This window comes from Syngnathus floridae, chromosome 20 (genome assembly GCF_059516105.1).
Source record: "Syngnathus floridae isolate MCC-2025c chromosome 20, RoL_Sflo_1.0, whole genome shotgun sequence".
NCBI lineage: Eukaryota > Metazoa > Chordata > Actinopteri > Syngnathiformes > Syngnathidae > Syngnathus > Syngnathus floridae.
The window spans coordinates 2,820,712-2,847,914 of NC_142432.1; the positions used below are offsets into that span (position 1 = coordinate 2,820,712).

General features: G+C 39.6%; 2 protein-coding genes across 3 annotated transcripts; one reads left to right on the top strand and one right to left on the bottom strand.

Annotated features, from left to right (window-relative positions):
* Positions 1-111: 111 nt before the first annotated feature.
* reck (reversion-inducing-cysteine-rich protein with kazal motifs) lies at positions 112-16,850 on the bottom strand. Of its 2 annotated transcripts, XM_088363959.1 has the most exons (21): positions 16,660-16,849; positions 10,989-11,047; positions 9,872-9,946; positions 9,514-9,550; positions 9,296-9,381; positions 9,173-9,220; positions 9,032-9,065; positions 8,701-8,898; positions 8,104-8,368; positions 7,394-7,567; positions 7,002-7,214; positions 6,655-6,791; positions 6,288-6,431; positions 5,965-6,153; positions 5,295-5,417; positions 4,050-4,221; positions 3,273-3,462; positions 2,826-3,036; positions 2,636-2,709; positions 2,337-2,492; positions 112-2,270 (listed from the first exon to the last, which is right to left on the bottom strand). In XM_088363959.1, the coding sequence occupies exons 1-21, from the start codon at positions 16,730-16,732 to the stop codon at positions 2,055-2,057; spliced, it is 2,874 nt and encodes a 957-aa protein (XP_088220085.1). In that variant the 5' UTR covers positions 16,733-16,849; the 3' UTR covers positions 112-2,054. The 2 variants fall into 2 exon arrangements, with proteins under 2 accessions (XP_088220085.1, XP_088220086.1); XM_088363960.1 differs by lacking the exon at positions 5,295-5,417 and having other exon boundaries at positions 16,660-16,850.
* Positions 16,851-19,881: 3,031 nt separating this feature from the next.
* Positions 19,882-22,698, top strand: hccsb (holocytochrome c synthase b). The gene is made up of 8 exons (XM_088363585.1): positions 19,882-20,002; positions 20,572-20,685; positions 20,760-20,810; positions 20,880-21,013; positions 21,101-21,249; positions 21,335-21,454; positions 21,541-21,627; positions 22,117-22,698. The coding sequence occupies exons 2-8, from the start codon at positions 20,577-20,579 to the stop codon at positions 22,313-22,315; spliced, it is 849 nt and encodes a 282-aa protein (XP_088219711.1). The 5' UTR covers positions 19,882-20,002; positions 20,572-20,576; the 3' UTR covers positions 22,316-22,698.
* Positions 22,699-27,203: the final 4,505 nt, after the last annotated feature.

Sequence of the window (27,203 nt, forward strand, 5' to 3'; positions counted from 1 at the left end):
TTCTCAACAGCAAACTTGTATTTATATCTGGTAAAAATCAAACAAACTGACAATAAAATAATGTCCATTTGAAATGCATGCAGAAAAATGCAATAATAAAAAAACGGACCATCAATTTTTCCTCATCTTTATTTTGTTTTCAATTTTAGACAGAGCCATGCTGTTCTGCCACATTCTATCCATTTCAGTCTTCACATTTTATTTGCAACATTTTTAGTCTTTCAGTCTTGAAAAGTCACGTCAAATGTGGAAAGACTTTTAGATCCATCCCTTTGTTGTAGGGAAATCAATGCATATACAAACATTAAATTTTTAAAGGAATCAATATTGACATGAACAAACAAAACACATTCAGTTATAACACACGACATTAAAAATAATAATAGACAGATACATACATACATACATACAATAATACGTGTAGGAGTCAGGTGAGATTTCCCTGTTATGAAGGAATATATAAAAAAATCATTTATACAACTGTGAGAATTAATTGGAAATATTTGAACATTAAAGTCAAAATAATGTGTCAAATCTTAATATTAGAAGATTAAAGTTGTAAAATGGGATTTTTTTACATTCATTCTAAAAAAAATTATGGTTTTATTCCCATAAGTTTACAACTTTATTTTAAAATATGACAAAATTCTCCTAGCTTTATTCTCATACATTTTATTTTGTTTTAACAAATTGTGGCACTAATTTTCCTTTGTACCCTGAACTAATCCACATCGCACAGTAATACTGGTAAAGTCTGGGACGTGTGTGCTGTACAGGTAGTTAGATAATACAAATAAAAACAACACCAAAAAATTTAAAATCACTTCCTTACCATTATCATGCACAAAAATAACATCTATTTATTTCAAAACACGGCACACATGATAGATATTTTAAACATTTTCAGATACTTATCAAATATAGAGAACTTTCTTAACAAAAAAAAAAGATATTGCATTAGTGATAATACTTCATAAGACACTATTATGCAAGGCATACAGTGCAAGTCTTCTCTACCCCAAGAGGAGTATAGGTAGCAAGAAGCTGATTGTCTTGTTATTAGATGGCTTCGACTTTATACTGTAAATAGGTGAATTCCCTTTTAATACTTGAAACTTAAGAGCGACTGGCCTTATATAAAAAAAGAAAGGGGGGGCATCAGGAAGGATCCCACCTTAAAATCTTAAGGACAAAATAGAGAAAATATAATTCACTAGTAAATCAGACTGTATTATGTCATCTGTGATTCCAAATCAGATTTGCCTGGGACATAAGGACGACATCATACTTTTTTTTTAATTTCATAACCCATTAGTGTCATGTATGTCGCAAACCTTCATAGCCCCAAAGAAAATTCCAAAAGTTGAAATCTAATACTGAATACATCAAAATTGAAACCTGAAACTTTACGTGATCGAAGGAATGTGCAAAGTTGTAGTGATGCAACTATGGTCCAATTTACAGAAAAACATTTGAGTAAATATTTTGTGAAATTATGGTGAATTGCTAAAGGATTTAATTCAAACGCTAATCAATGCACGTTTTGATTGATTGCTGGCACTGCTGGTACAACAAAATCCTGACGTGTGTATGAGCATTAAAGAGTACACACGTAAAAAGGCTTACATAAACTCGAATGGCTAATACAAGTCTGACCAAATTAATGTCAGAGAAGAGCTTGCTGCTGGGATTTAACACTGATCATTCGAAGCCAGATGCTTCATAAACATACACACACACAAAGTCAGTGTCAAAGCACTACTTTTCTATTAGACAGAGCCAACAAATCTCCTCCACACATTTGAACATAATTCTTTGGCACCAAGATGCCACAAGAGGTGACATTGTAATCACAAGCTCACCAATTCACACCATAGTGTAGGGAAATAAAGTGAGGCACTCATAATACTGTATGTACAAAGCTTTTCAAATTAAAAGCTTTTCCACCTTGATTGTTTTACACGCTGGCGAGTCAATTACTGTGATTGTCCGAAGGTGCCGCCGTGGCTTCCTTCTGCAAAGTTGGCAAATTATAACAGGAGGGAAGGGAGTATTTACAGCAGTTGGGGACTCAAGGCCATAAAGAGACTCAAGAAAAAGCACAGGACGGGGTTCAGAGGCGAAAATCGAGCTTCCCCTGAGGAATTGACGGAAGATGTTTTGGTCTCAGAGGCAACGAGAGCAGAGAGGGGAACGTGGGAGACGAGTGTTGGACTAGCGTAGTTGATAAGGGAATCGATCTTCTCGGCTTCTTTACTGCAGGCTTCAATCTGGAAAATATGCATTTGATATTTTATTTTGTACAGTACTGGTGAATAAATACGTTTATGTGTTACCTGCAGAGGCGTCGGAGACTGATCCACAGGAGCAATGAGGATCACAAGCTCGTGATAAATACTGAGGTAGCCAAAGACATCACACTGTGGGACGGACACGTGAAGTCGTAAGATTTGAAGGACGTCGTGCACTGACACTGGCTGGTTCTTATTTAGCTGTAAAAAAAAGTATGAGGTCAAACAACACTCGGAACATTCGAACAAACTACCCAAAATGCAGTACTAGTAGATTCCACAAGGTGGAGGAAAAGTACGATACGGAGGATCATAAAGCAACAGAACCGTGCTTGTATCCAAACCTTAGAGAATGTGTTCATTTGTTCTTTATTCCAGAGGACCTGCAGCATACTGGCACAGATTGGGCAGCAGGCTCCTGAAAAAGGACGTTATGATGCCTTCACCACACAAAAATCCTTCTTTTATAGCAGTTAATATAAACAAATATACATTCGGCCATTTAAAGTTCTATGAGTGAGCTGAATGACTCACCTGGGGGTGTGACAGGCTGGCAGCCCGGAGGTGATAGACGTGGACAGGAAATAAGACTGCAGGCCGACTCAGCTGCCGTGCCGGACGCGACCCCCACGGCTTGACAATGTCCCTTATAGTCCAGAGCCACCCGGTCTGAGTAGGCCTCACACACCGTATTATAGGTCTCGCCGTTGTGGCCGCAAACTTGTTCCCGGCTCTTGCAGGAGTCCTAAAAACAAATACCTCGAATTAACTCGCTGGTGACCAAAACATTACGTACGATGACCACAGAGTGCAGAGTTTGTTAAGATAATAATGTTCAGTTGTATTGGGGCTGCTTTGCGCCGTCAAGACCTGGACGGCTTGTTGTGGTTAATTAGTTTAGTTTGAGGCCTGAATCTCAAGATGTCTTTAAATGATTGTGTTTTTTAGAAGGAGGAGAAATGTCTGCGGTTCTTCTCTCACCTGACAGTGGCCCATATAGGCAAGAGTTTTCCCAGCTTGCTGTAGCTGACACAGACTGGCATGAATGACACCGTCCGTATCGCAGACAGGCTCCACGCTGTTCTTGTCACAGGCCAACTGCCGGCCGACGCATTCGTACTGCGGGCAGTCCGACAAGTCGCTCAGGCAAACTTGATATTTCGGGATGCACCTACGAATACAGTTTAAATCGTTTCCAGGATTCATGCAGAGAAATAGTGAGACAAACAAATAGCCGGCTGCTTCACGTAACATGCAAATAAAGTTACGCAACCAAAGAAAACAGCAAATAATTTATGATCAAACAAAAAATGTATTTGTGTTTCTAGTGTGTACACTCATAAGGTCAAACTGTTTAGAGCCGTGCATGCTCGCAGCGTATGTGCATGTTTGTGACTTTCAATCCATTCAATCATGCAGTGATGACTGCATGCATGTTCCTTTGATCGGTGTGCCAGGAAAAAGACTTTAGGGATTTTTTTTTTTTTTTTTGAAAGGGATCAGAGACATCATGGGGTGTGAATGAAAGTGGTAAAACGGCATGAGGGTGGTGAATTTTCATGAAGAATGTTTTCCAGACCACATTGATGCTTCAAGTGAAACTCCTCAGCTTTGAGCGGACATTTGAATTTATGAAATTCAAAAAAATATAAGCGGGTAATGCCATAGATGTCGTAATAATAGGTTTGTGAGGTTAAATCTATTTGTCACTGTCATGAGTGGCTGCATTTTAGCTGGGAATAGACCAGCTGTACCAACCTCTGGTTTCGCTGGCAGGGTTTACTGGCGCAGGGATTCGTGAAACGACACTGGCCGTACACAAATTGACCGTCCGTGAAACCGATACAGCGAGCCACACAGGCACTTGGATACGTGCGGCCGTTGCTAGCGCACACTGGGATGAAGTGGTCTGGACAGTTGCATGGAAGACCTGAGCAAAGACAGGCGAGGCAAGAAGTCAGTTAGCCTTGACTGGATCTAACTAGATTGGGGAAATGCTATTATCAGATTATCTATTTCAATTAGACAGTACATGAGCGCATATGGTCTTGACGTTTCGATTCTCGGCTCTGGTCTTGGTTTTTTCTTTCCATATTCCCAAAACATAACATTAGTGTCGCTAACTTTAATTAGCACCACCGCTTATATACGTTTTTGGCTGGAAATTCAAGAATCCATATGTTAGATCTCACGCAAAAAGAATGGATAAGTCTAGGAAAGTTTGTTGAGGTTAGCCGTATTCTAAATTTATGCACGGGCAAAATGTTATCATAGCTGTCTGAATAGATCTTTTCAAGCCAAGCTTGGTTTGTTTTCCCAGATGCAAGTGTATTTACAGAATGAGGGATTACCATTGACCACTACGGGATGATGGACAGAAGACAAACACATTTTTTGCAGATGAGAACATTTTGTTTTTTTAGCAGGGCTCGGACAAAACATCGAGACTGTCCATCGACCAGGTATGTGACGTGATAATGAAGTGTGATAATCACTGAATATCAATTTGGCATAGCTTTTCAGCCAGACGTGTCAAATCCAGATCCAGAAAGTAAAAACCTGCCGTACGTTAGCTAACTTCTGGACCTGGATTTTCAACTTCTTGTCTTGATGATCTCGTAATTTTCGTTGGACTGGAAGTAGTGAGGGACAATTTGTAATGAAGACTACCTTATGTAGACTATAGTGAACTGAGAAACATGAGGAAGACCTGATGGAAATCTTGAGTTAGTACTTTGGACAGGAGAACCAAACATATTCTCTAAGTTTATATCAGAGTATCTGTTGTAAACCTGCGGAAGCAGTGAACAAACAAACTTCGCAGAGAAGCTCTCATAAATATTTCAACCTCTGCTGCCCCAATAAAACTCTGGCCTGGTATACAACAGCTTTAATATAATTCCCATTAAACCCTGAATATTGAAAAATGATGATGACAGAGAGATGTAGAACATTGTGTATGATTAAAAAATCCGGAAAAGCTCTCATACAAGCAAGACAGACCAGTATAATGTAGACGGTCGTCATCTGAGCTTTCAATGTTGAGACATTCTCTGTCAGAGCAGATGGGGTGGCCAGCAAAGCAGTAGCAGGTGTCACAGTCTAGCCTATAAGATACCCCGTGATCTGGCGAAGACACAAACCACACACACAAACACGCATCACACAACACACAATTGAATTTTACTTGGATGATTCAAATGGTGTGACGTACAAATTTGATCTTTAATTCCCCCCTCAAGGTTACTCGTTGAACATGCCGGTTAACGATTAGACGTAAAAGTGACCTCAAGATACAAGAGACAAGGAAAGCAAACAACTTTAATTTCAACCAAAACAATGGCTGGCACACAATACCTAAATTGGAAAAAAACGGGAACCACAAACCTGCTGCTCTAAAAACCATGACAGTGTGAGGATTATTTTAAGAGCATACAATAAAACTTCTCTCAATTCCCAGCAACATATCGGTTATTCCTCCTTAAAAGTATGCTTGGAATTACCGAGGAAGTTCTTTTTGTGGTTTCGAGCAGCGTCTCCAAAATTTCATACAGTATAACACACTTCTTGTGACATGATCTCCCGCAGGCAATTTGACGTAATAAATCTTCAGATTAACTCCTTGATGTTTAAAAGAGAACCCCCCCACGAACGATTATTCAACGGTACTCACTCATCTTCTGTCCTCCGACAATGCAAGCCTTGTTGGTGTCCACACAAGGCATCTCCACGCAGTTCTCCAGGCGCCCGCTGGTACCACAAGTGCAGACCTCATAACATCCGGCCGGACCGTTGCGAGTCGGCACTTGCAAGCGAGCGTCCTGCTGCACTAGAAAGTCTGACGCTTCGCCGAGTTTGCATCCTGAAAACGGACAAACTATATTCAGAATCAGAGGTATCTAAAATCCAGGTTGAGAAAGCCAGAGTTTGGCTTTAGCCACAAGTGCAGAACCAGACTTCCTGGATCTGGATACCTCTGTTCAGATGTGGTCCTACCTGGCACGCAGAGATATGGTTGACAGTTGAGGTCATCAAGGCAACCCTTCCTGTTGACCTGACATAAGTGGTTGCTCGGGCAAGGGTTAGGGTTGCATGGATGGATGACCTCTTCGACGACGTTGTTTCCAAGAGAACTCGGGGCTGATGAAGAAAATAAACACAATTCATATACTTTTGGATGATGGTGCGTTTGCTGAACTAGACATACCGTATTTTCCGCACTATAAGGCGCACCTGATTATAAGGCGCACTGTCGACTTTTGAGAAAATTGGAGGTTTTAGGTGCGCCTTATAGTGCGGAAAATACGGTAGTCAATCTGACTCTTGATAGCTTTTTCTCCTGTACTGTAAAATTGTCACTCACTGAGGTATCTGCGGAGGGGAATGCAGCGTTCAGGGTCATCGATGGGCGACAGAAGTTCACATATCCTCTCAGGGGTTTGTCCCTCATGGAAACGTTTTCTGTCCCCACACTGGGTCAGGATCTCTACGCAATCCGACCTAAAACCAATCAATCTTATTTAAGCGTCAACAACACATAAGAATACAAATACTTAAATGTGTCTCCTTAGCGGAGTCAACAGACTTCTGATTTGAAGATATACTGTCCCACTTGCACAATATGAAAAGTGTTGTATCAAATATTCATTTGTTCCTAAGCTAAGAATGGTTGAATAGAAAGATCTCTGAGACCTACTAGATTAGACTTACTTGCATATGACGCTCCCTCTGGACTTGCTATGGCAGGGTTTGATCTGCAGAGAGCAAGCAACTGCCTTCCACATATCCGGCAGACATTTCCTGATGTCTAGCACGGGAATGTTCATAAAAGGCATCTTGATTGTTCCGTTGGACCACAGCTTGATATCATTCATGGCTCCCTGGTCCGACTGCATGTTACAGCTGCGAAACAGCTCTGTCGGCCTGCGGAAAGAGATAATAGGAGGCGTCCGCCGGTCTCAACAGAGTCAGCTAATTGGTGCTTCAAAGCAGACGTCGCTTGGATTTAGAAAGTTTGGGTGTGTTCCATCAAGCTTTGTTTATCTTCAGCAAGGGTTTTGTGTATTTGTATGATGATTAGGGTGAGTTTTTGTGAGTCTGACCTATTGTTGAAGTTGGTGCAATAGGAGAGATCCTTGCAGCCTAACTGGCAGGGCTCTCTGACGTCGGCCAGGCAGTTGATCAGCTCCGTCTCCCCTGGGTTGTACTCGCACAGCTGGTCAAAGTCTTGCCATGTCTGGCTGCCCCAATTTGTGCTAATTTCTTGACACATGTCCCTATCAGAGCAAAGAGATGTCAATTAGAATAAGCGAATGATATATTATCGTTCACCGCCTCCGATTATCCGATTATCTCGACTCGCTGTTTTTCCTCCCAGTTTGGGCCAACGATGATCGCAAATGCGTGGTTTACACCAAGGACGGCAAATCCACCGAAGCTGTGCTTGTATGACGTAACAGTCGTGCACCCTCGTGCAATATCGAGATCCTCTCTATTTTTGGACCAAAAACTTTAGGCGATAGCCTTGCCCACCCAAGCACAGACGGCTTGTTTGTTTGTTAGCCATTAACTGCCTGCCGTTACTACTGTTGGAATCATGCGACAGAGTCTGGTAAACATTAAGCGAAGCACAAGACCAAGCAGAGCAAAGAACCAAATGGGGAAGAATGCACAACAGGGTTTTGGATGACAAACTTAAATGACAAATAATATTATATTTGTTTTCCTGGCCAATGAGTTTCTTGTCCACTTGTTTGAAATGTACTTTGGTTACAATTCAAGGTTAAATAAAGAGTATCGTTTGTGGCGGTACCTGCAGAGTGAGGTGTTGGCTTTGGAGCAGCAGTGCAGTTTGGCACAGTCCATTTTGGCAGGATGCGGGACTTCTTTTTCAGTCGGGGATGGGGGATGGGCACTTCCCAGAAAGCACTGCCACATGGGATCTTGGGGGAGAGGCTGGGAACCGCACTCGTCAATCAAGCCCTCCATGATCTCATGCTCTGTGCTCAAGGTACGGAGGATCCGCCGGCAAGCCACTTGGCAGTGGGGAGCCTCTGCTCGGTCGCAGCAGTACAGACCTGGAGGTGACGGGATTGAAGATGAAATAATCGGGTCATATCTATTTCATAATGTATTTTGAAATTACACAATAAGGTGGAAATTCCATTAGGGTGAAGTCGCTTGTGGAGTTACGCAATGGACTGTTGGGGAACTGCTCCACTTGAAATATACTTGGATCTCCTCCAAGTACCAGACCAGATAATTGACCTTTGGGTATTTCACGATTTTGTTTTTTTTCATAGGGAACATACAACAAATCTTTTTTAGATGAAGTCATGTCAAGTCACTTGACTTGACTTGACTTGACTTGACCAGATGAAGTCATGTGGGTCAGATAGTGCTGACTTACTGTCTATAGGGCTTCGAATGGGGTAGGACTTGGTGAAATTGCTGACGCAGCCGAGCAGCTGAGCACTGTGGCTTTGACAGTACTCTTTGACGGCATTGATTTGAGACACGGTGGGGGTTGAGTCCGTCCTGAAGATGGCTTGACAGTATTCCCTACATGTGGTGTGACGCCCCGCATAGCTGCAACATGTGGAGCCCACTAGAAGACCACAGGCAAACATCTTTTTATGACAGTCATAAGAAAGTACTTAATAAGGATGTGATTATGTTTCAATGGTGAATGTTATGTATAATTAATAATGTGGGTCTTTTGTTAGTAGTTGGTAACTTACTTTCATTTTTGGTGATACAGCTGTGTAGAGGATTCTGCAAGATGAAAAATGCAGTTAAGAAAATGCATTGACAGCGATATAGATAAGAGAAATTCTGAGGAAGTTAAGAAAACAACTAGCTGGATTATAAATTTCCCTAACCTCTGTGACTTTTTTGCATACTTTAGTTAGGTCATTTTTGGATGATGCCTGTAAAGAGAAAAGAGGAGAACATTATATCTGCAAAATAAAGTTTAGACACGATTTATTTACAATCCTACATACCTGTCTGCATTCCCTGCGGCACTCAGATGAGATAGCGAGCTCACAGCAACCCAGCCCGACCCAGCTGTCTGACTTCCTTGATACTCCTAAAAACAAATCAAACCGTTTCGAAAGATGAAATATTTTCTCATTTTAATGAGAAGCAGTTAGCATTATAAAACTGCTCATGCTCGATTAAAATTAAAAACACATTTAATTTAAAAAAAGAAATATCTTACCTGGAAGTGTAGAGTTGATGCAAACCCAGAGCTCATTCTACGGAAAATACAAATAAGAAATATTCATGTTGTAATGTTTTAACAGTGTGAAATACAGCTTGAAGATGTTGAAGGACGTCTGATGTGTTATGACATGTCGTCGTGCAACGGGGCCATGAGTCCTTAAATAAACAGACTTAAGAATCATTCTTTTTCCTTGAGTCATATCCTCCATTACCACCCTCCCTGTCCACCGTCATCAATCATGTTCTGGTTAAATGCTAAACGTAAACTAATTTGCGCTAATACTGCAGCTCTGCTTACCTGATTAGTTTTATTCCTGCAGTGAACATCCCAAAAATCAATTGCTTTTACTTACCATTGACTCCGGACAGTAACTTGGCAACCTCTGCAGGAGATGTTTCAAACGAGACTCACTCTTTATCATGGTGAGCTGCGGGAAAAGAAGAGTCACAAAAATACTCTTCATTCAAATTGTTTTCAAATTTTATTTAACTACGGCTCAGATTTACTTTTAGTATCCAATCCAGGATGGCTTTTACTAGATAAATTCACAACGGCACACATACACACATCACCATTTTAGGTGTTATGCGACATATGCACTGGAAGAACGCAAGCTCTGCCAAGAATGATGTAAGTTTCACACATGCGCATCATATTGGGCTTAAGTTAGTTCCTTTCCAAGAAAAGTAGTTATTAGAAACGACATGAAAAACAAACACTGCCTGTGGTGCTAGAAATAAATGGGAGGAAAATAAACCTGGAGGATGGCAATGTGATAATCATGTGTTGAAAATATAACAAAGGATGTCTGACTCTTTGTAGCAAAAAAAAACAAAATTAGTTGGACCGCATAGAGCCAATCTCAGTGCGTGTCTCAGGAAAAAAAAAATGTAGATGATAATGCAACATGGCATCAAAGGCTAACATCAGAAGGTTTTTATTTCAGTCCAAAATAATCAAGTCTGATGCCTAGCACAAAAATCCCGCCCGAGAACACACCAATCGCCACTCCAACTCATCCAAACATCGCGAGGTGACTCCACTTGTATAAAGTCCATCGTCCTTCATCCTCCATCTTTTTGATCCTCATCTATTTCTTTTCCCTTTTGTGCCGTTTCCTAAAACATGCATCCCCTCCTCAACGCTTCCACTTCAAGAGCTTGAATTAGACTTGGCCCTGTTTGCTGGTTGTTGGAAGAAAAAAAAAAAAAAAGCTTCATTTCATCATGTCCTGTTTTGTTAAGGAGGCCACGGTGGTGGATTGAGAATGGGACATTGTGTCACCTGCTCCTAATTGAAGCAGGGTGAGCGAGAACTTTTACGCTGGACTTCAAAGCGTAAAAACACACACACACTCAAAAAAAACAACAACTCACCACCCCTTCCTGTTCAAAAGCCTCTTTTCATGGGCCAACAGACGGACTGAGGAATGGATTAGTGTGTGTGTGTGCGTGTGTGTATATTCATACCTGATCACAAGCTTCTTTACAAGGGGAGAACTCAGCAGCATGGTGGCAACAGGAAGGATCTGCAAACAAACAGATTTACAATCTGAATATTTGGACAGCATAACTGGAGTTTACAGTCAGGTGCTTGATTTCCTTGACTTTTTTATCAAACCTCAAATTAGAAATTTAGGATTATTCTATTGATTATTCCATCGAATAATCGGACCTAAATTTATTTGCATTAAATACTGATTATTATTGTTTGCTGTTATACTTGAGGGCTTATTTTTACCGTATCACCCGTTGCAGCTGTTGTCATCCATAAACAAACACACAGAAGCAAGAAAGGGTGTGTTTTGTGGCAAGTGAGGTCCAAACCACAGCACGGCCTAGGGTTCCAGTAAATGTCTTGGCAAACATCTCCAGCCTGCTCCATGCGGCCAAACACTTTTAACGTAGTAGTGATGTTGGACCTTTAGCTGCTCTTGTGCAGTTACAGGTGAAACTTTCCTCGCCATCTCCAAAGTTGATCACAGACAATAAGGTGTTTTATTTCCCAGGTCCAATCACTATCATCTATTAGCTCTAACCTTCTCATTTAAAATGACCAACCATTGCAGCCACTTATCAATGTGTCATGGATAAGCACACTTGTGGCTCGGTTTATATGTATTGGAAAGCGGGGTGAAATAATGTTGGTGTGTCCTCAACTGCTTGACACGAGGGATTCTGGATTCCATCAGCAGGTCCGGTCGTCTTTGATGCTTTAAGGAAGAGCAGACGACCACTGTATGTGATTTGGGTGTACATTGTGTGATTTAAAGCGAAAGAGCACAGAATGCGTTCTAACAGGACTCTTTAAGGATTGGTTTGAAAGACGCTTGCAGCTATTGGACAATAAAAATATGGTCAGCAGAGTTGGGGATATAGTGTTCAAAATCAAATCAGGAAAAGTGAAACGATTGCATTATTCGGCTAAAATGTTTTTAAAAAATTTCTAGTTCAAACCGGTATACTATATAGTTACTGCTTGGGTGGACAAAAGAAATGAGTATACGTACAAGGAAGGAAAAGAAAGACAATAAGGTCGGTCGGTCGGAAGGGAAGGAAGGAATCAAGGAAAGGAAAGAAGGAATTTGAAGGGAAATAGAATGAACGGAAGAAGCATACGTCAAAATAGTCTCTTGTTTTTATATTAATGTAATTTTTTTAATTATATCTATCTATATGATTTATATACAAATATTCCAAATTTAAGGTTTGAAATAGCCTGGTATATTTTTAAGTTGGTGCAAAGTATCTTTTTTTTAAGACTCTCATTCTGAAAATATTCAACGGCATCATTTGTCGTGCAAAACTTTTACGATACTGTAAAAAATTCGGTTACTCAGCACATTTTTTTTTGAGCTCAACAACTTCTGCTCTTTCACTGACCTTGGCTTTTGTATTGTATTGGCGATGTTTCTGAAACAAAAAAATATTTTTGATACCACAACTGAGACAACATAACTGCTTGCTCGAACAATAGCAAATAACATCTATGAGGGATGATAGAGGCCATTCTGTCAAATATGAGGCCTCTCGCTTGCTGCTAATGAGCGCTGGCCCCATTTTGCTTCGGCGTACTAAGAACAAGTCCTCCCCTTCAGCCACACTTTACATTACGTTACATTCATTGCGCAATGAAAGCCAGCTCTTGTGTCCGACCTCACACTGTAATCCTACTGTTCATAAAAAAAAGAAAAAAAAGTGGATTTTTGCCGACCCGTACTCAGATGTTTTAATACCTACCTAACATCTTAATCACAGATTAAAAGTGATACCAGCATGAGCTCTGACATCTCTGCAGGGGAAACATGTGGTCCAACTGTGGGGTTTATCCAAATCACTCGCTCACCGTGGGTTATCTGAGTGTGTATATTTAGGGGTGAGTGTGAGTGAAAAACAAATCTGCATGGGGTGGGGGGTGATGGGCTCAAAACAACAATGACAAAAAGATTTCACTCACAAGGGAAAACAAGCTGTAAATCAACCATGAATTTCAATATCGCCATGGGAGTCACATTATTGATCTTCTAGTAACTGCTGCCCAAATTTAGTTGAATTGACGACTAGTTATGAATCCAGCCAATTTTCCCACAATGCTTTTCTTGTTGGAGTCATTAAAAAAAACACAGAGTAGGTTTGCGAATGAAGCTTCAATTTCCTTCGGAACGCATCAATGTTTTTGTTTGCTCTGCTTGTTCTCAGGGTAGTTCCGAAACTAATTAACCCATTCCCACAAACATACACGTTTCACACAATACCGCCAGCAGCACCAGAGAAGCTATCCTAACATTCAGTTTCCTGCATTCCTAAGAGCCGCAGCAGACTCTCGGGGAGGGGGGGGAGAGATTTTAATGGATGGGGTCCAAGGTCACTTCCTGTGAATTGATTAATTATGAATGGCCATAAGGAGCTGGGTATTATCTGGTCGACAGAGTTTGGAAGTTGAAATAGATGTTTGATTTCTTTAGGCATCTGCTCATTTTTTTTCTTCACATATTCTCATCGGCAGAGCATCAATCGATTATTTCGAGCAAGGTGTATTAGCAGGTTTGGGAAAAGAAGAGCTGAGGAGAGCATGGAACGGAATCAAGTTTTGTGTTTACTGTAACGACAGGCATCCAGTGTCAAGATTGATGTGCCACATATCACACCACCATGAATAAGAGTCATCCTCTGACCACAGCCCATTCATACCACAGCATTACATCAGTATTGCAAACATGGAGCTTGAAATTGACCATACAAAATATTACCAAGTGTCAGTGTTGACGTTTTAAAATAAAAATAAGAACTGAATTTTACATCCAGTATCACCAGTGGTTCTATTGGATCTGGAGCTCGTGAGTAACAACTAGTCGAGTCCGTACCAGCTGTCAACAGTTAAAGATCAATAGAAAAAAAATAAATCTGTTTTTGATGATAACAGCTGTTTGAAGATGCTGAGATAATATAATATGATAACAGAAGGTTGACAGGAAATAAGCAGAAGATACTTCCAACACTTGTCAGCGTTCCAAAGTAGTATTTCTCTTCGTCATAATCAAGACAAGCCAAATGTGAATGTTTATTCTCTCCTCAATAAATCTAATTTAATATTGATAGTATTATTATTGCATTTGCACAGATGGGCATTTCCTTTGTTCAATAATTACTCATTCAAATGGAAAGCCAACAGTGGCAACCCGAAAACAATTTCCCATTTTCATGGTCCAAACAGAAGTTGCTCTATTAATGACCAGCCCAAATTAAAAAACAAAACAAAACGGTGATTCTCAGTTAAGATAGAATTCAAAATTCCCTCACACATGCAAACACTACAAATATTGCATTTTTGTAAATAATTCCCTCTCGGTTAATTGAGCAGATATTAAATTTTTTTTTTTTTTTTGAGTCCCACAATTTTCCTTTCACATTCATTTTAGTTTTAGCATGCGTAGCATCAGTTGTGCATGACATTAATCTTGTAAATTTTTTTAAAAAGTGTTTATTTTTTACTTGCCTCTTGGGCTTCATGTTGTATATATAAAATACCATATATTTAACTTTCACTGGGCAATGTCAGACAAAAACAACATCCGTCTATTTTCAGGACGGCCTGTCGACATTAGGTTGGAATAAACAATCAACAATTCACACTTAAATTCACCAGCTCCAAAGAAAAGCAACAGAGAGAACATGCAAACTCGTCACAGGAGGGGCACGAGCAGAGATTGGAACCTCTCGCCTGGGAAGCAGACGTGCTAACCACTAGGTCACCCTGTTGCGCAAAAACAACATTTCATACTCAATTCAACAATCACGAAAGTGAAAGACGGCCAAGAAGCTCAAGTCCACTTTAATCTAATGTTCCAAAAAGTATAATTTTGTTTGCGGGATAGGAGCCCATTCTTGATTACAGTGGACACGGAAAGAAAAAGAGCAGCCGTTCACAACTCTCCTTCCCCCCCTTTTTTTCCACCTCCTTCTCCACCCCTTCTGCTTTGAGGAGTCAAATTGGTTCCAGATGCATTCTATCACGGCTTGCCTCCACAACAAAATCACAACATGAAAGACATGACGGAGAAGAAGTTTCACCAAACACGATCGAGACAAAAATGCCAGGAATTCTGACGTAAAATGAGAAAGACTGGCGATATTGTTGCTCACATTTGGTGATGTTAGCTGTACCTTTTCGAGACCTTCTGTTCCTATTTTCAGGCCTTTCTATATCGTAGACAATGTGCACCCCAAATGAGGATCTGAGAGCTGTGTTACTTTCATGTTTGGGGCAGATGTGTGAATGAAAAAAAAATTCAAAGTAATAGCCAGAGCAAATCCACATCCTTAACCCATGTGGACTTGCACTTCAAAGACCTACATGTTGTAATAATGTAGATGAGACCCTTAAAAAGTAAGCATGCAATTTGGACCCGTATTTAAATAGACCGGCAACACAAAAAGGTGTTTAGGAGCTCACCTTCCAAAATGGTTCCAAATGTGATAACAAGAAACAATGTCAGACTATGGCTAACCCAGCCATTGCAATGAATTAGCTTCAATTTAAAGCCCCAATACACATCTCAGTGTTTGTCTGTCTTGACAAGTATCAGAGAATTAACCTAATTAACTTAAAAGGACAGAATAATAGTCAAATCCATATATTTTTTTGCTGATATCAGAATAAATTACAATAGGAAGGTTTTGGAATGAACAGTTGCAGAATTTAATTCTTTTTTTTATTCGCTAAATAGTTATGAAGGCTTATTTCACTTTCTTCACTTGTCGACATAATGCAATAGTTCAGTCATGTGAATCCCAAAATGTGCTATGAGTGCCATTCGTACATGAAAATCACTGAATTATATGTACAAACTGTGCATAATGTTATATACTAAGCCTTTGACCCCTTGGACCTGGGAGAAAAATGTGCATTTAATCATTTAGAACTGTTTGAGTAAAAATATTGCCACATTTTATTTATATTTTACACAGAGTGTTGATATTCAATCTGTGTATGATGTTATAATTTCCAATTATATTAAATAAAAACTTTTTGGGAATAAAATCAGACTATTTTTTGATGAACACTTGCGCCTATTATGCTACTGTATTCTAGTGCTGCACTATAGATGAGCAATGATTCTGTTTAGAATCAAAACTGCGTACTTTATGTGCAGGGTAGGATTGTTTGCAATTCTTAAAATGACATTTAACGCCAAGTTTTGGAGGTAAAACTGCAAAAATGATTACGTGAATTCTTCCAATGCCGCGCCATAATCCAGCATCATCATTTAAACGGTTCCGTTATTCAAACACAAGTCTCCCGAGAAGTAGAGTACTTAAATAATACTTTTAACTTTATAGCAGGAAATTTGATATTCTATGAAACAAAATCTGCTATTCAGTCACAATAATTCATACTCAGAGAATAAATTGGATTGCAAATAGTTAATAGAGGACATACCGATCGGGCCAACGGGATGTCAGCTGTCACTAAATCCACAACAACAAACTTTGGAAAAAGAAGTTAACACTCGAGCTGTAAACATCTTTTTCCCCCCTCTAGAGAATGTCAGGAAATAGGCGGAGAATGAGAATAACTTGACAACTGACTTTGGTCGTCTTGAGGAGAAGTCATAGAGAACATTTTAAAACCAAGACTCACCCTGAGCTTGGAGCGGCTGGAGGTAAAAGTTTGCGGCGAAGAGGAAGCCGATTATCTGCAAACACACACGCATCTTATTGCAATCCTAAAGTGCATCGTGGACGAGAAGATATGGAGAAGACTGAAACTGTGACATGGTCCATGAAGCTCTCTTTCTCTTCGCTCGCTCTCCTTCTCAGTCAATGCCCCCCACCCCTCCCCTCTCCTCTCTCCCTCGATGACATGCGCAGAAGGGTGGAATCAGTTTGGGCCACCCCATTTTTCACACATGAAGACATATTAATATAATAATTCACCCAATTAAAGTTAAACTTAGTAAATATATAAATAAATAAATAAATAAATAAAACAAAAAAAAAATCTGCCCTTGTTTTTTCTCTCGCAGGTTTTAAAAATACAATAAAAACAATATAATGCAATACAGGAATATATTTAATATTTTTTGACAATTCTAAGATGCAATATTTTGATTGAAATGCATGGTGAAATACACTGAAACATCAATCACTAAAGTAATTGTTAGTTGCAGTCTTTTTTTAGTTAGTCACAAATTTAATGCTCTAATCTGAGCAAATAAACCTTCAGGAAATCGCAATTACATGATCGTGGAATGAATGGAACACAATATTTGACAAGGAAAGTTTGGTGGGGTGGGGTGGGGGGGCAATGGCTTTCCAAGTGTGTCGCTTCATTGTCCCCCTTAAAACCCGTGTCGGCTGAGCCGAGGGGCTTTTTGTTGCACGGAGAATTTCGCAGCAGGGAAATCTGTGTCCAATGAAACGCCTCCTTTTGTAATGGGTCAAAGGTCAGCGTAAGGAGGATGTCAAAGGCTGGAGTCAGCACATTGGCTCCATGTGAGGAGACTACATCATGTCAGCAAACATGACTAGTGAGGGGCCCAGGAAAGAGTGAGATGTCATAAATTTGTGTGGGGCTGATTGATTTCAAATGGATATATTGATTCAAATTAGCAAAGACCATGTCCGTGTCACCATCTCTCAAACTAGACAATCAAGGGAGGAAAAAAAAGAAAACGGTTGAAGAGAGAGTCTCTTGTTTGCTCTTGAATGTACAATACTAACCCTGAAGCCTGTTGCACCATTGCACTCTTTTTAGCAGCAGATTTAACATAAAGACTCATTGTACTGGTTGGACCAGATCAACGATTCACTGTTGTTTTATTTTGTTTCTCCATTAGGCCTGTTGCTGAAGCCACTAATGGGATTTTGCAATTGTATAGGAATAAAGATGGATGTCTCAATATTCATTAATAATAATAAATGTTTATATAAAGTAAAAAATGTGAATATGCAAATCCTTAGGTTGCCCGTGCAAAAGAAAACAAATTATTATAAGAGTCAAATGTATTGTAAAAAATTTGTTGTATTTTTTGAAATTACTTTATTAATCGGTTATCAAAAGTTCATTCTGACAAATTTTGAAAGAATATACATTGGTTGGGTCCTACTATGATTCTGGCTACATTGTTAAAATTTGTACTGTGGGTTCGAGTTTCAACTGGCATCATGTCTCATCGTGGCTAGTAAAGGCTTGCTTGAGCCAGAGGAACCTTCCTCCCAAGCTTTTCATGACAGACGCCGCATCTGACATGTCCCATCCCTCCATTGCAGCAACTTTTTTGTTTACGTTCCACAGACAGCAATTAATGGCCTTTCAGCATCTGTCAGAATGTGGAGAAAAATCACACACTCAAGACTGAAAGCCAAAGTGGCTGAAAGGAAAAAAAACCCAAAGCAAACACCTGTCATGTTAACACTAGCTGTACAGTAGTGTTGATGCATCACACACAGACACACACATGCACACACACACACTTTGCATAGCCGTCTTGCTTTTTGTTGCGACACAAGAGAGGGGGAAGACAGACACGGACAAAGTGCTTGAGTGTCAAGAAAGATGGATGACAAGAGAGGAACATATGGTCCACTGTTGTTTTCCTACTAAATCCTCCTTTTAGCGTGTGGCTGTTAGCTTCATTTCCAAGTGTTTGGACTGAGATTGCATTGACGTGAGTGGGACAGAACATGACACATTGTTACTGAGTGCAAAATAGAAGGGAATGACACAAACCACAGAGCTGAAGGGGTAGCCAGCGTAACATGTTGTTTTTATCAAATTGCAATTGGTTAGGAAACATCTAGTGCTTCACTTGTAGTACTAGTAGAGCACAGATGCTTACTCGAGTGCACATAAACTGAAATCACAAAAAAAAACTTCACCCTACATGCTACCTAAAATTGTATACATGGGTATTTTTAATAGTGGGGCAAATTATTACTTGGGTGGGGAGCATGATTGTTGGGTGGAGTGCACCTTGAGGCCATATGTCAACCAAATGTGCCCACAAACGGAATAAAAACACATTCTCAAGAAACATTGATATATACTGTGGGACAATTTTAATATAGCAACTTATGATAAAACGCAAAAACATTCCAATTATTGAGTCATAGGAGCTTCATTTTAATTTAACTCTGTCTTTAATTTTATTCGAATATGCAGTGAGCCTAGATGAAAAACATTGCATTTGGGACACCACTGGTCCACTACTCAGTCCCTCTTTCTTTTCTGTCCAGGAGGGATTTTTTTTCAATGCCAATGCAATAGTTCTGTGTTTGTATTGGACAGTTAGCATGCAGTGGGCCTATACATAGCATTAGAATGAATACTGCAGAGCCTGTGGTGCCAAACAAGCAAGTTTAGTGCTTGCTTGCAGATGAATTGCGGTCGCACGCTTGCCTTCTGCTGACAGCCACAAAAGCTATAATTTTGAGTTAAAGCCGGTATAATGAGCACTGCTGAAAAAAGCCCATTGTATATTCACGTCTGTTTCGTGTTTATTAATGTACATATACCTTCATGTTTGATTGTTTTGTACTTACAGTTTGTTTTAGTTTGTTTGCTGCACAGAATCTTAATTAACCTAAAAACTTGTTCTAAAAGGGGTCATAAATTAATGTAGTGATTCTTAGAAGGGGGCTGCCTACCACTAGTGGCACTCACAGATTTTTTTTTTTTAAATTTCATGGAATTTTCGTCATTTTGGAATATTTTTTTCTTTTTTTTCTTTTTTTAATCTAGCATTTAAAAAAAAAACAAGGTAAAAAACAAGAACAGGGTATTTTTACAATACTTACCCTCCAACAGTAGATGGCGGAAGTGTATATAAACGCTGTTTGAGAGTCACGCAAAACGAAGAAGTGGCTGGTGACGTTTGTGTGCGTCATGACGTAGGTCCTTACGTACACTCACATCACATAACCCCATGCGTAAGCTACCCGGACCGTTGACATTGGAACAGAACGTGGTTAAAAGTACTACAGTAAGTTGTTATTTTGATTTTTTGTTGTTACACTTCACATTATATTTGAGTAACCCTTACAACTAGCTTTTACTCACTGTGAATTTTTCGCCGGATTAAACGAATTTTGTTTGGGTCTTCAGGTAATATTAGCAATGCTACGAAACTCTTGACTGGGTATAAATAAGCGTCTACATAATATCAGCTGTTTGATACTTTAATAATCACAGTTTTTAATTTAATAATATTTAATAAAACGCAAGTATGCGGGTTCAGAATTCAAGTGTCGCTGCTAAATTGCTGATGCTAGTTAGCACTGAGGTTATTTTACAGAGGTATTATGTTATTATTTGTTTGCATGCATTAAAAGGGACATTATGACGCAATTGCGTAATTGAGTAGATTTTCAAGTAAAGGAGTCAAATTAGTACTTCTATTTCCCCCCCAGTATCTGTACAAGACAAACTAATAAGAAAACATTTACCTACTTGTTTGGATGTGATTCCCAAGCTTGCAGAAGTATTGATTTTTCTTTTCCCGCTTGCTTCCACTTTTTAATTGTCTCTCTGTTTGTTTGCACATCAATTCAGGCAGGATGGGGGCCTTGACTTCAACACCTGCAACTTCTACAGTTCAAGCAGAGGCAATGATTGCCGCCCCTCCTCAAGGCTGTCCTATGCACAAAGAAAATCAGCCTGTTAAAGGTGCTGATGCATATTTTATTTTCATAGAAACTGTGGTAATATTATCTAATACTTGTCTTGTATTTTTTTTAAAGTTGTATCTCCCCCGTCAGAGTGTCCCATGCATAAAACTCAGCCAGTTGCAGGTAGGGACAGGTCAATAGGTCAAGTTGCAGCTTACTGTCTGCATTGTGACACATCATATCATTTTGCAGCGTCTCCGCCACCGGAGTGTCCGATGCATAAAGCTGAACCCGGCCCAGATCACCAGGCTCGGGCCTATGAATTTGTGGAGTGTCCCATGAAAGCTGCAGCAGGCTTGAAGAATGACATCGACCCCACAAATATGGTACAATAAATCCTTTTTTGTTCTATTATTTGTTGAAATGGCTACAAAAGGAATATCATTTTCACAACATTTCTTTCATTTCCTCAGATGCCTCCTCCTAACCAAACACCTGCTCCAGACCAACCCTTCGAGTTATCCCTCAACAGAGAAGAATCTAACATTCCTCGCCATGGCAGCGAAAAGCACTGGGTGTACCCATCTGAACAGATGTTCTGGAATGCCATGCTGAGGAAGGGGTCAGTGTGTAAACCTGAAGTGTTTCTCCTATTTATCATAATCATCATTTTGTATTTTAACTCTTTTGTTTAATTGAACACTTAGGTGGCGCTGGCGTGACGATGACCTTGCTGCTGGCGACATGACCAACATCATCAAAATCCACAACAAGAACAATGAACAAGCCTGGCATGAGATCCTGAAGTGGGAGGCCCTGCATGCAGGGTGAGGCATGAATTTATCGATAGAACCAGAATATTTCCTCCATCGTATTTGTATTTAAATTGATCTACTGTAAAATATTCCTGCAGTGAATGTCCATGTGGTCCATCTTTGAAGAGGTTTGGAGGGAAAGCCAAAGAGTACTCGCCAAGGGCTCGTTTCCGTCATTGGATGGGGTAAGCCAATTTTCAATTTAATGTGGATATTGATATCTGGGTATTTGTCTTTTATTGATTTCATCAAATATGAATTCAATTGTGTTTTACACAAAAATGTGGTTTATAAATGAAATGTAAATTGCCATTAATTTAATGTCATTTTAAAAATGTATTGAGATATATCATCAGTATATAAAAATTGTCCATAATGCAAAGCAATAAACAGAATTTATTTATATATATATATATATATATATATATATATATATATATATATATATATATATATATATATATATATATAAATAACATATCCACTTGCAGCCTCTAGTCAGATCAAACACAAGCTGCATCTTTTCTTTTTTTTTGTGCTTTGCTCTTCTCTGATAATCATACAAACAATGGCTTCATTATGTGAGGCTGGTTGAGAAACGGCACTTAAGCGCTACAAAGTAGCATAGCGAGTACCTCATTTGCCTCTCCGATGCCTCGTCGTCGCTCTCGTAGCTACGAGCTGCCCTTTGACCGTCACGACTGGATCGTTGACCGCTGTGGAAAGGAGGTCCGCTACGTCATCGACTATTATGATGGGGAAATCGACAAAGAAACGTACCAGTTCTCCATCCTGGATGTACGCCCGGCTTTTGACTCTTTAGGTGCCGTATGGGATCGCATGAAAGTGGCCTGGTGGCGATGGACCTCCTGAAGAACTCTTGCATGAACTTCAAGGTGCTCATTTCAGCTCTTTGCAATTTTTGTGTTGCTGTGTGAAGACAAATCAGCTTTTGGCGACCTAATCACGGCTTGTAAGAAATAATCTTCAGCTAATTGTATGACTAGGACTTGCTTTGAAGTTCACTGTTATTGTTATTTTTTTTTAATAGGATAAGTTATTACTGCTCAAGTTTTCATTTGTCCAAATTACCTTGAAATATCACAAAAACTGTATTGCACCAAGTGTTATGTAATAAATAAAACAAAGTAGTTAATTGTTAAAGTAATTCTCATGTTAACGTTTGGACACCACTGTTTTCCATATTATATCAATATACTGTATTTCTGGAACTAATAAAGATTTCCATCAACCTACTGGACACAAAATAATGACTCTTTATATCAACAACTTTTCCTCGGGGGTCACATTTGTGGTTTAAAATCTCCAAACTATTATGAGACATTTTAAATTATATTTTCTTAAAATTGTGAATTAATGCTTAAGATGTTTAAACAGGGGAATTGAAACAAACAGTGACCCTCCAGCCTCATGGATGCAGTTTCAAGTATGAACAAAAGGGGGAAGTGTTACACCAAATTTTATGTCTTGATTTGCAATTGAGGGACCCACTACACCTCTAATGGTTCCTATACTTTATATATATGATTGTAGCTTGTAGTGGTGTAACGGCATCATACTGAGGCAATTGTAATTAATATAATTTTATTACAACATAGGTTAGATAATATTTAGAATATTTGAATGTAGTGTTCAATTTCTGACACACTTGGATGATTTATTCTAATTTTTTTTATTCAAAGACACATTTTATAGGTTCATAATAGAATCCATGCCCTGCATAACGTAAACGTCCGTCCATCTTTGCCCCACCATTGCTGTGAGGCAGTTTCCGGCCTTGCTTGTGTTGTTGACAATAAAATCACCTATCTCCACAGGCAGTTATGTACTTCTATAGCATTGGCCACCTTCACAGCAGAACCGCTTGCGAGGCCATGGGAAGCCTGCCCGTGGCCTGTGGCGCTGTCTATTGAGTTATACTTCCTTTTCTTTGTGCAGACCACATCAAAATACGATGTAATGTGCTCATTTGTGGGCCTTACCGGTGCTGGCAGGCACCTTTTATGTTTCCGAGCAAGCAAGCTGTGTTTATTGAATGAATGTTCTAGCAACATTTCATAAAGTGAAAGTAAACCCAAATGTATGAAAAACAAGCATTTCTAAGCATAGTTTTTATTTTTTTAATTGATTAGGTAATGACTAGCCACGTCACAAAACTTTAGTAGCAAACCCAATGTAACAGAGAATCAGTTTTAAGAAGAAACTTTGATACTTTATGGTCCAAGACACAAAGCAGGGAAAGCTAAGAATCGCTTAAGGCTGAATTTCAAAATGTCTATAAGAAAAATAAATGTAAATATTCCGCGCTGAATCCCAAGACAATGTCCATGACCGAGAGCTACGGAAAGAAGAACCAGGCCTCTTGAATCTTTGATGAGTTCCCTTCGAAAGCGTAACGAGGTCATTTTCTTTCTGGTTATCAAAATAGAGGATGTATGCTTCACTGTACATGGTCTTGGGACCGATGTATTCATTTCGACTTAATTTTCACAGCATTGCTGACTGCACAGGGTACAAATAAAGCGAAACAGCCATCGGAACACGTCTCGCAAGTTCATTCAGCTGAAGGGCCTCGATGCAATTTACAAACCTTCACATTTGCTGTTTATTTCTGCTTTAGTTTATCCTCAAGTGGCTTTTGTGGAATAAATGCCAATGGGCACATCTGGCCATGTTGAATTGATGAACAGCTATAGGTTACGTCAGTGGACGGAGCAGAAATCTAATACGCAGTTCAGGCAGCAGACGTAACATTTCTTCAGGCTGTTGCATTGCATTACGTCCATGGAGAATCGGATTTTACTGCATGTGTGTGTTTGTTGTGCTGTTGGTGTGCTGGGTGATTATCTTAAAGGTATAGTACACATTGCATAATGATTGATTTTTAGGTATTGGTTCACAAACTAATACCAGAGCAATAATTTTAAATTAGCCCTCAGTATGGCTCCAAAGAAAGAGCAAACAAGTCTTAGAAAATGTAACCATGAGAATAAGATTTGATTCTGATCTCGTAATGCAGTTTGTTTCATCTGCTGGGGACCAAAATTGATTTTAATTGGCAAAACCTGGCAGGGTTCGGACTCCATACATGAGTACCAAGGGTAAGAGAGGCTGACAGATTGGTTAAAGTTTACAGAGAAATGTTCAAAAAGCTGGAGTGAACAAACTATTTCAATAGCCTGATTAATTCGTGCATGTACCGCCATCTCCTGATTTGCGTTTCTCTTCACACCCTGCGGTCATATTTTGCTGCGAGGCTAAACTGTCGTATTGAAGCATGGCTATAAATGCCAAGAGAATATGTTCTTGTTTAATTGATGCCTTCGTTTCATGTGCCCCGAGGCAATTTGTTTTTACTTCCTGCCCGAGGAGAAAGATCATACAACGCTGCCCCTGCTGGTGTAGAAAGTGCTGATAGAATATTAAAGAGGTCTGAGGATTAGCATGACACTGTTGGTCAAGATTGTTTCCTTCATTTCCGGGATCATAAGTGGCACAGCTAAAGAAAAAAACGGCATTGTGTGAATATAAGATAAAGTCTACAATTCTTGAGCACAAAAGACAATTAAAAAAAAAAAAAAAGACTCAATTATAAAAGCAACTCGATTGTGCCCAGTAGAGTTCTGAGGTTTGCAGAATCAGTTCGATTGGTGGAGCCCAGAGTTCAAAATGCTAATTAACAGAAAATCAAGGTGGTATTTGAAACAAATGGTAATTAGACTACAACTGTCAGATACAAGACGATGGATATAAAAACAAAGCAAACGGAGCAACAAGAATTTTAATAATTAGGCATCAACGACAGCAGAAGCGACGCAGGGGACTCTTTTCGTGCCCCAAGCAGATTGTGTAAACAAAAAAACAAATGGCACGTGACAGTAAGAATCTTCATTAGGACAAAAGTAGAGCTTTGCTGCCATCTATAGGCAATTGCAGTGCAGTTGGGGGCATCAGTTAATCACGGATTTGAGCGCATAACATGGCTAACTCTGATATTTTGCAACCAAAAGTATGTTATGGGTAAATTAGCGTAACATTTTTTATTACCGAAAATATACACTCAAAGTAGCACTTGATAGTTTTCTCTAGACAGTGACAAAGCCAACACAGCATCTCCTCCCTCCGCTCCTTGGCGACGATGGCGAAAAGCTTTGACACAGATGTCGACATCTCAATCAGGGCCGAGCGCTTCATCACACATCTCCTCGGGGATGTAATCACTCCTTCTCCAATTTGGCATAAGCTGCTTATCGTTCTACCGGGAGCAATGACCAACGACTTTTATGGCGTGGGCCACTGACAAATGGAGAGATATTCCCCATCTGCCAACTAGTGTCTGTTCACGATGGGGCTGATAAACTATTGTGAGGATCAGGGGTGAGGCCCTTTATAATTACTTCTCCAGTGATCATCCAATTTCACCTGGTGTAAGGGATCAATATCACAAGACGGTGCCTTGATGACTTACAAAGTCGCCTAATCTCACTTAATACCGCTTTCAATGAGGGGGCGAGGTAGGAGGTCTTTATACGATAGGACAATGGGCTATAGAAGTACACGCAACACCTTCAGTGTTTGGTGAAATTATATTTGTTGTAAGTACTTTTGGGATCCTTTAGCTTTTGAAATAGTCTGAAACAGTACACTGAAAAATATAATTGCAATAATAAACGTACTCTTCATGAAGGCTGTCGAAATGAATCAGTTAATCGGCAACTAATCGGTTCTCGAATTAATCGACAACTATTTTAAGAATCGGTCGAGACTGTGTAAGCTGTTCAAATGTTTGCCATCTAGACTACTGAGCTATCATGAGCGTTTATATTTTTGAAAATTAATCAAGGGCCACTTTGCATGTGGGCGGGGGTCCCCGCCGGTTGCGCAACCCTAACCCTAACACACTGTTTGCTCCCTATTGACATGGCTGTTCTTTAATCTGGAAGTATATGCTAATGAGCTGTGAATTCATTTAGCATCCATTCACGTCATTGTTAGACATTGATTCCGCTCAACCAGAAACATGAGCACTAATTACGAGTTTGATTAGGGGGAGAGGCAAAGAAAGAAACGATGCGCTCAGCGAAGGTAACCCTCAACCCTGCCTCTTGTGTAAGGCTGGAAGATTCCAGTGTTTTGCATGTGTGGGCTTTTGTGTGCTTAATTGCACAATGTGGGTAGTGATGTCTTTGTTGTGATGAGACCATTTAGAAGACTTAGACTTTTTCATTTTTATTTTATTTCCTCTAATTCTCCGGTCAGTACATTTAAATCATCATTGAATCAAGAAGTCATGTTTAAACGGTATAATGTGACAGTGCCACAAAAGTTGAAAAAAAAAAGGAATATTCTTGTTATTTTTGATGATGCTTTTCTTCATTCTAATTTTTAAATCCAGATTTGCTTCCAAATAATAGCCCGAATCCACAAAGTAACGCCCACGAAATACGTTTGCCTGTAGGTACCACAAGATGGCAGCAAAACACTACTTTTATATTAGACAGGGCTTTGGCCCCTCCCAAATCACATGTTCAAGTGTTGACACGTTCATTAATTAGCCCATTAAATAGCGCGAGGCCTAAACCAAACCCCAAATATAAGTTGCAGTGCTTACATTTCAGCCGAAAAACCACAATTGATTTTTAATGTACTTCTGAATATTATTCCAATATTGAGCATGAAATGAGATTTTCAATGCAAACATGGCACACATCCACTATTTCTATGCAGCCCTGCTTGGCTT

Bases quoted from the DNA above. Each gene is read 5' to 3' on its own strand.
- reck (XM_088363959.1), bottom strand. From the start codon at position 16,732: ATGCGTGTGTGTTTGCAGATAATCGGCTTCCTCTTCGCCGCAAACTTT. The intron at 9,221-9,295 runs GTATGTAGGATT...TTCTCTTTACAG, and splicing joins GCCGCAGGGAATGCAGACAG to GCATCATCCAAAAATGACCT. The intron at 2,271-2,336 runs GTAACACATAAA...CATATTTTCCAG, and splicing joins AGTCTCCGACGCCTCTGCAG to ATTGAAGCCTGCAGTAAAGA.
- hccsb (XM_088363585.1), top strand. From the start codon at position 20,577: ATGGGGGCCTTGACTTCAACACCTGCAACTTCTACAGTTCAAGCAGAG. The intron at 21,014-21,100 runs GTACAATAAATC...TCATTTCCTCAG, and splicing joins ACATCGACCCCACAAATATG to ATGCCTCCTCCTAACCAAAC. The intron at 21,628-22,116 runs GTAAGCCAATTT...TCGCTCTCGTAG, and splicing joins CGTTTCCGTCATTGGATGGG to CTACGAGCTGCCCTTTGACC.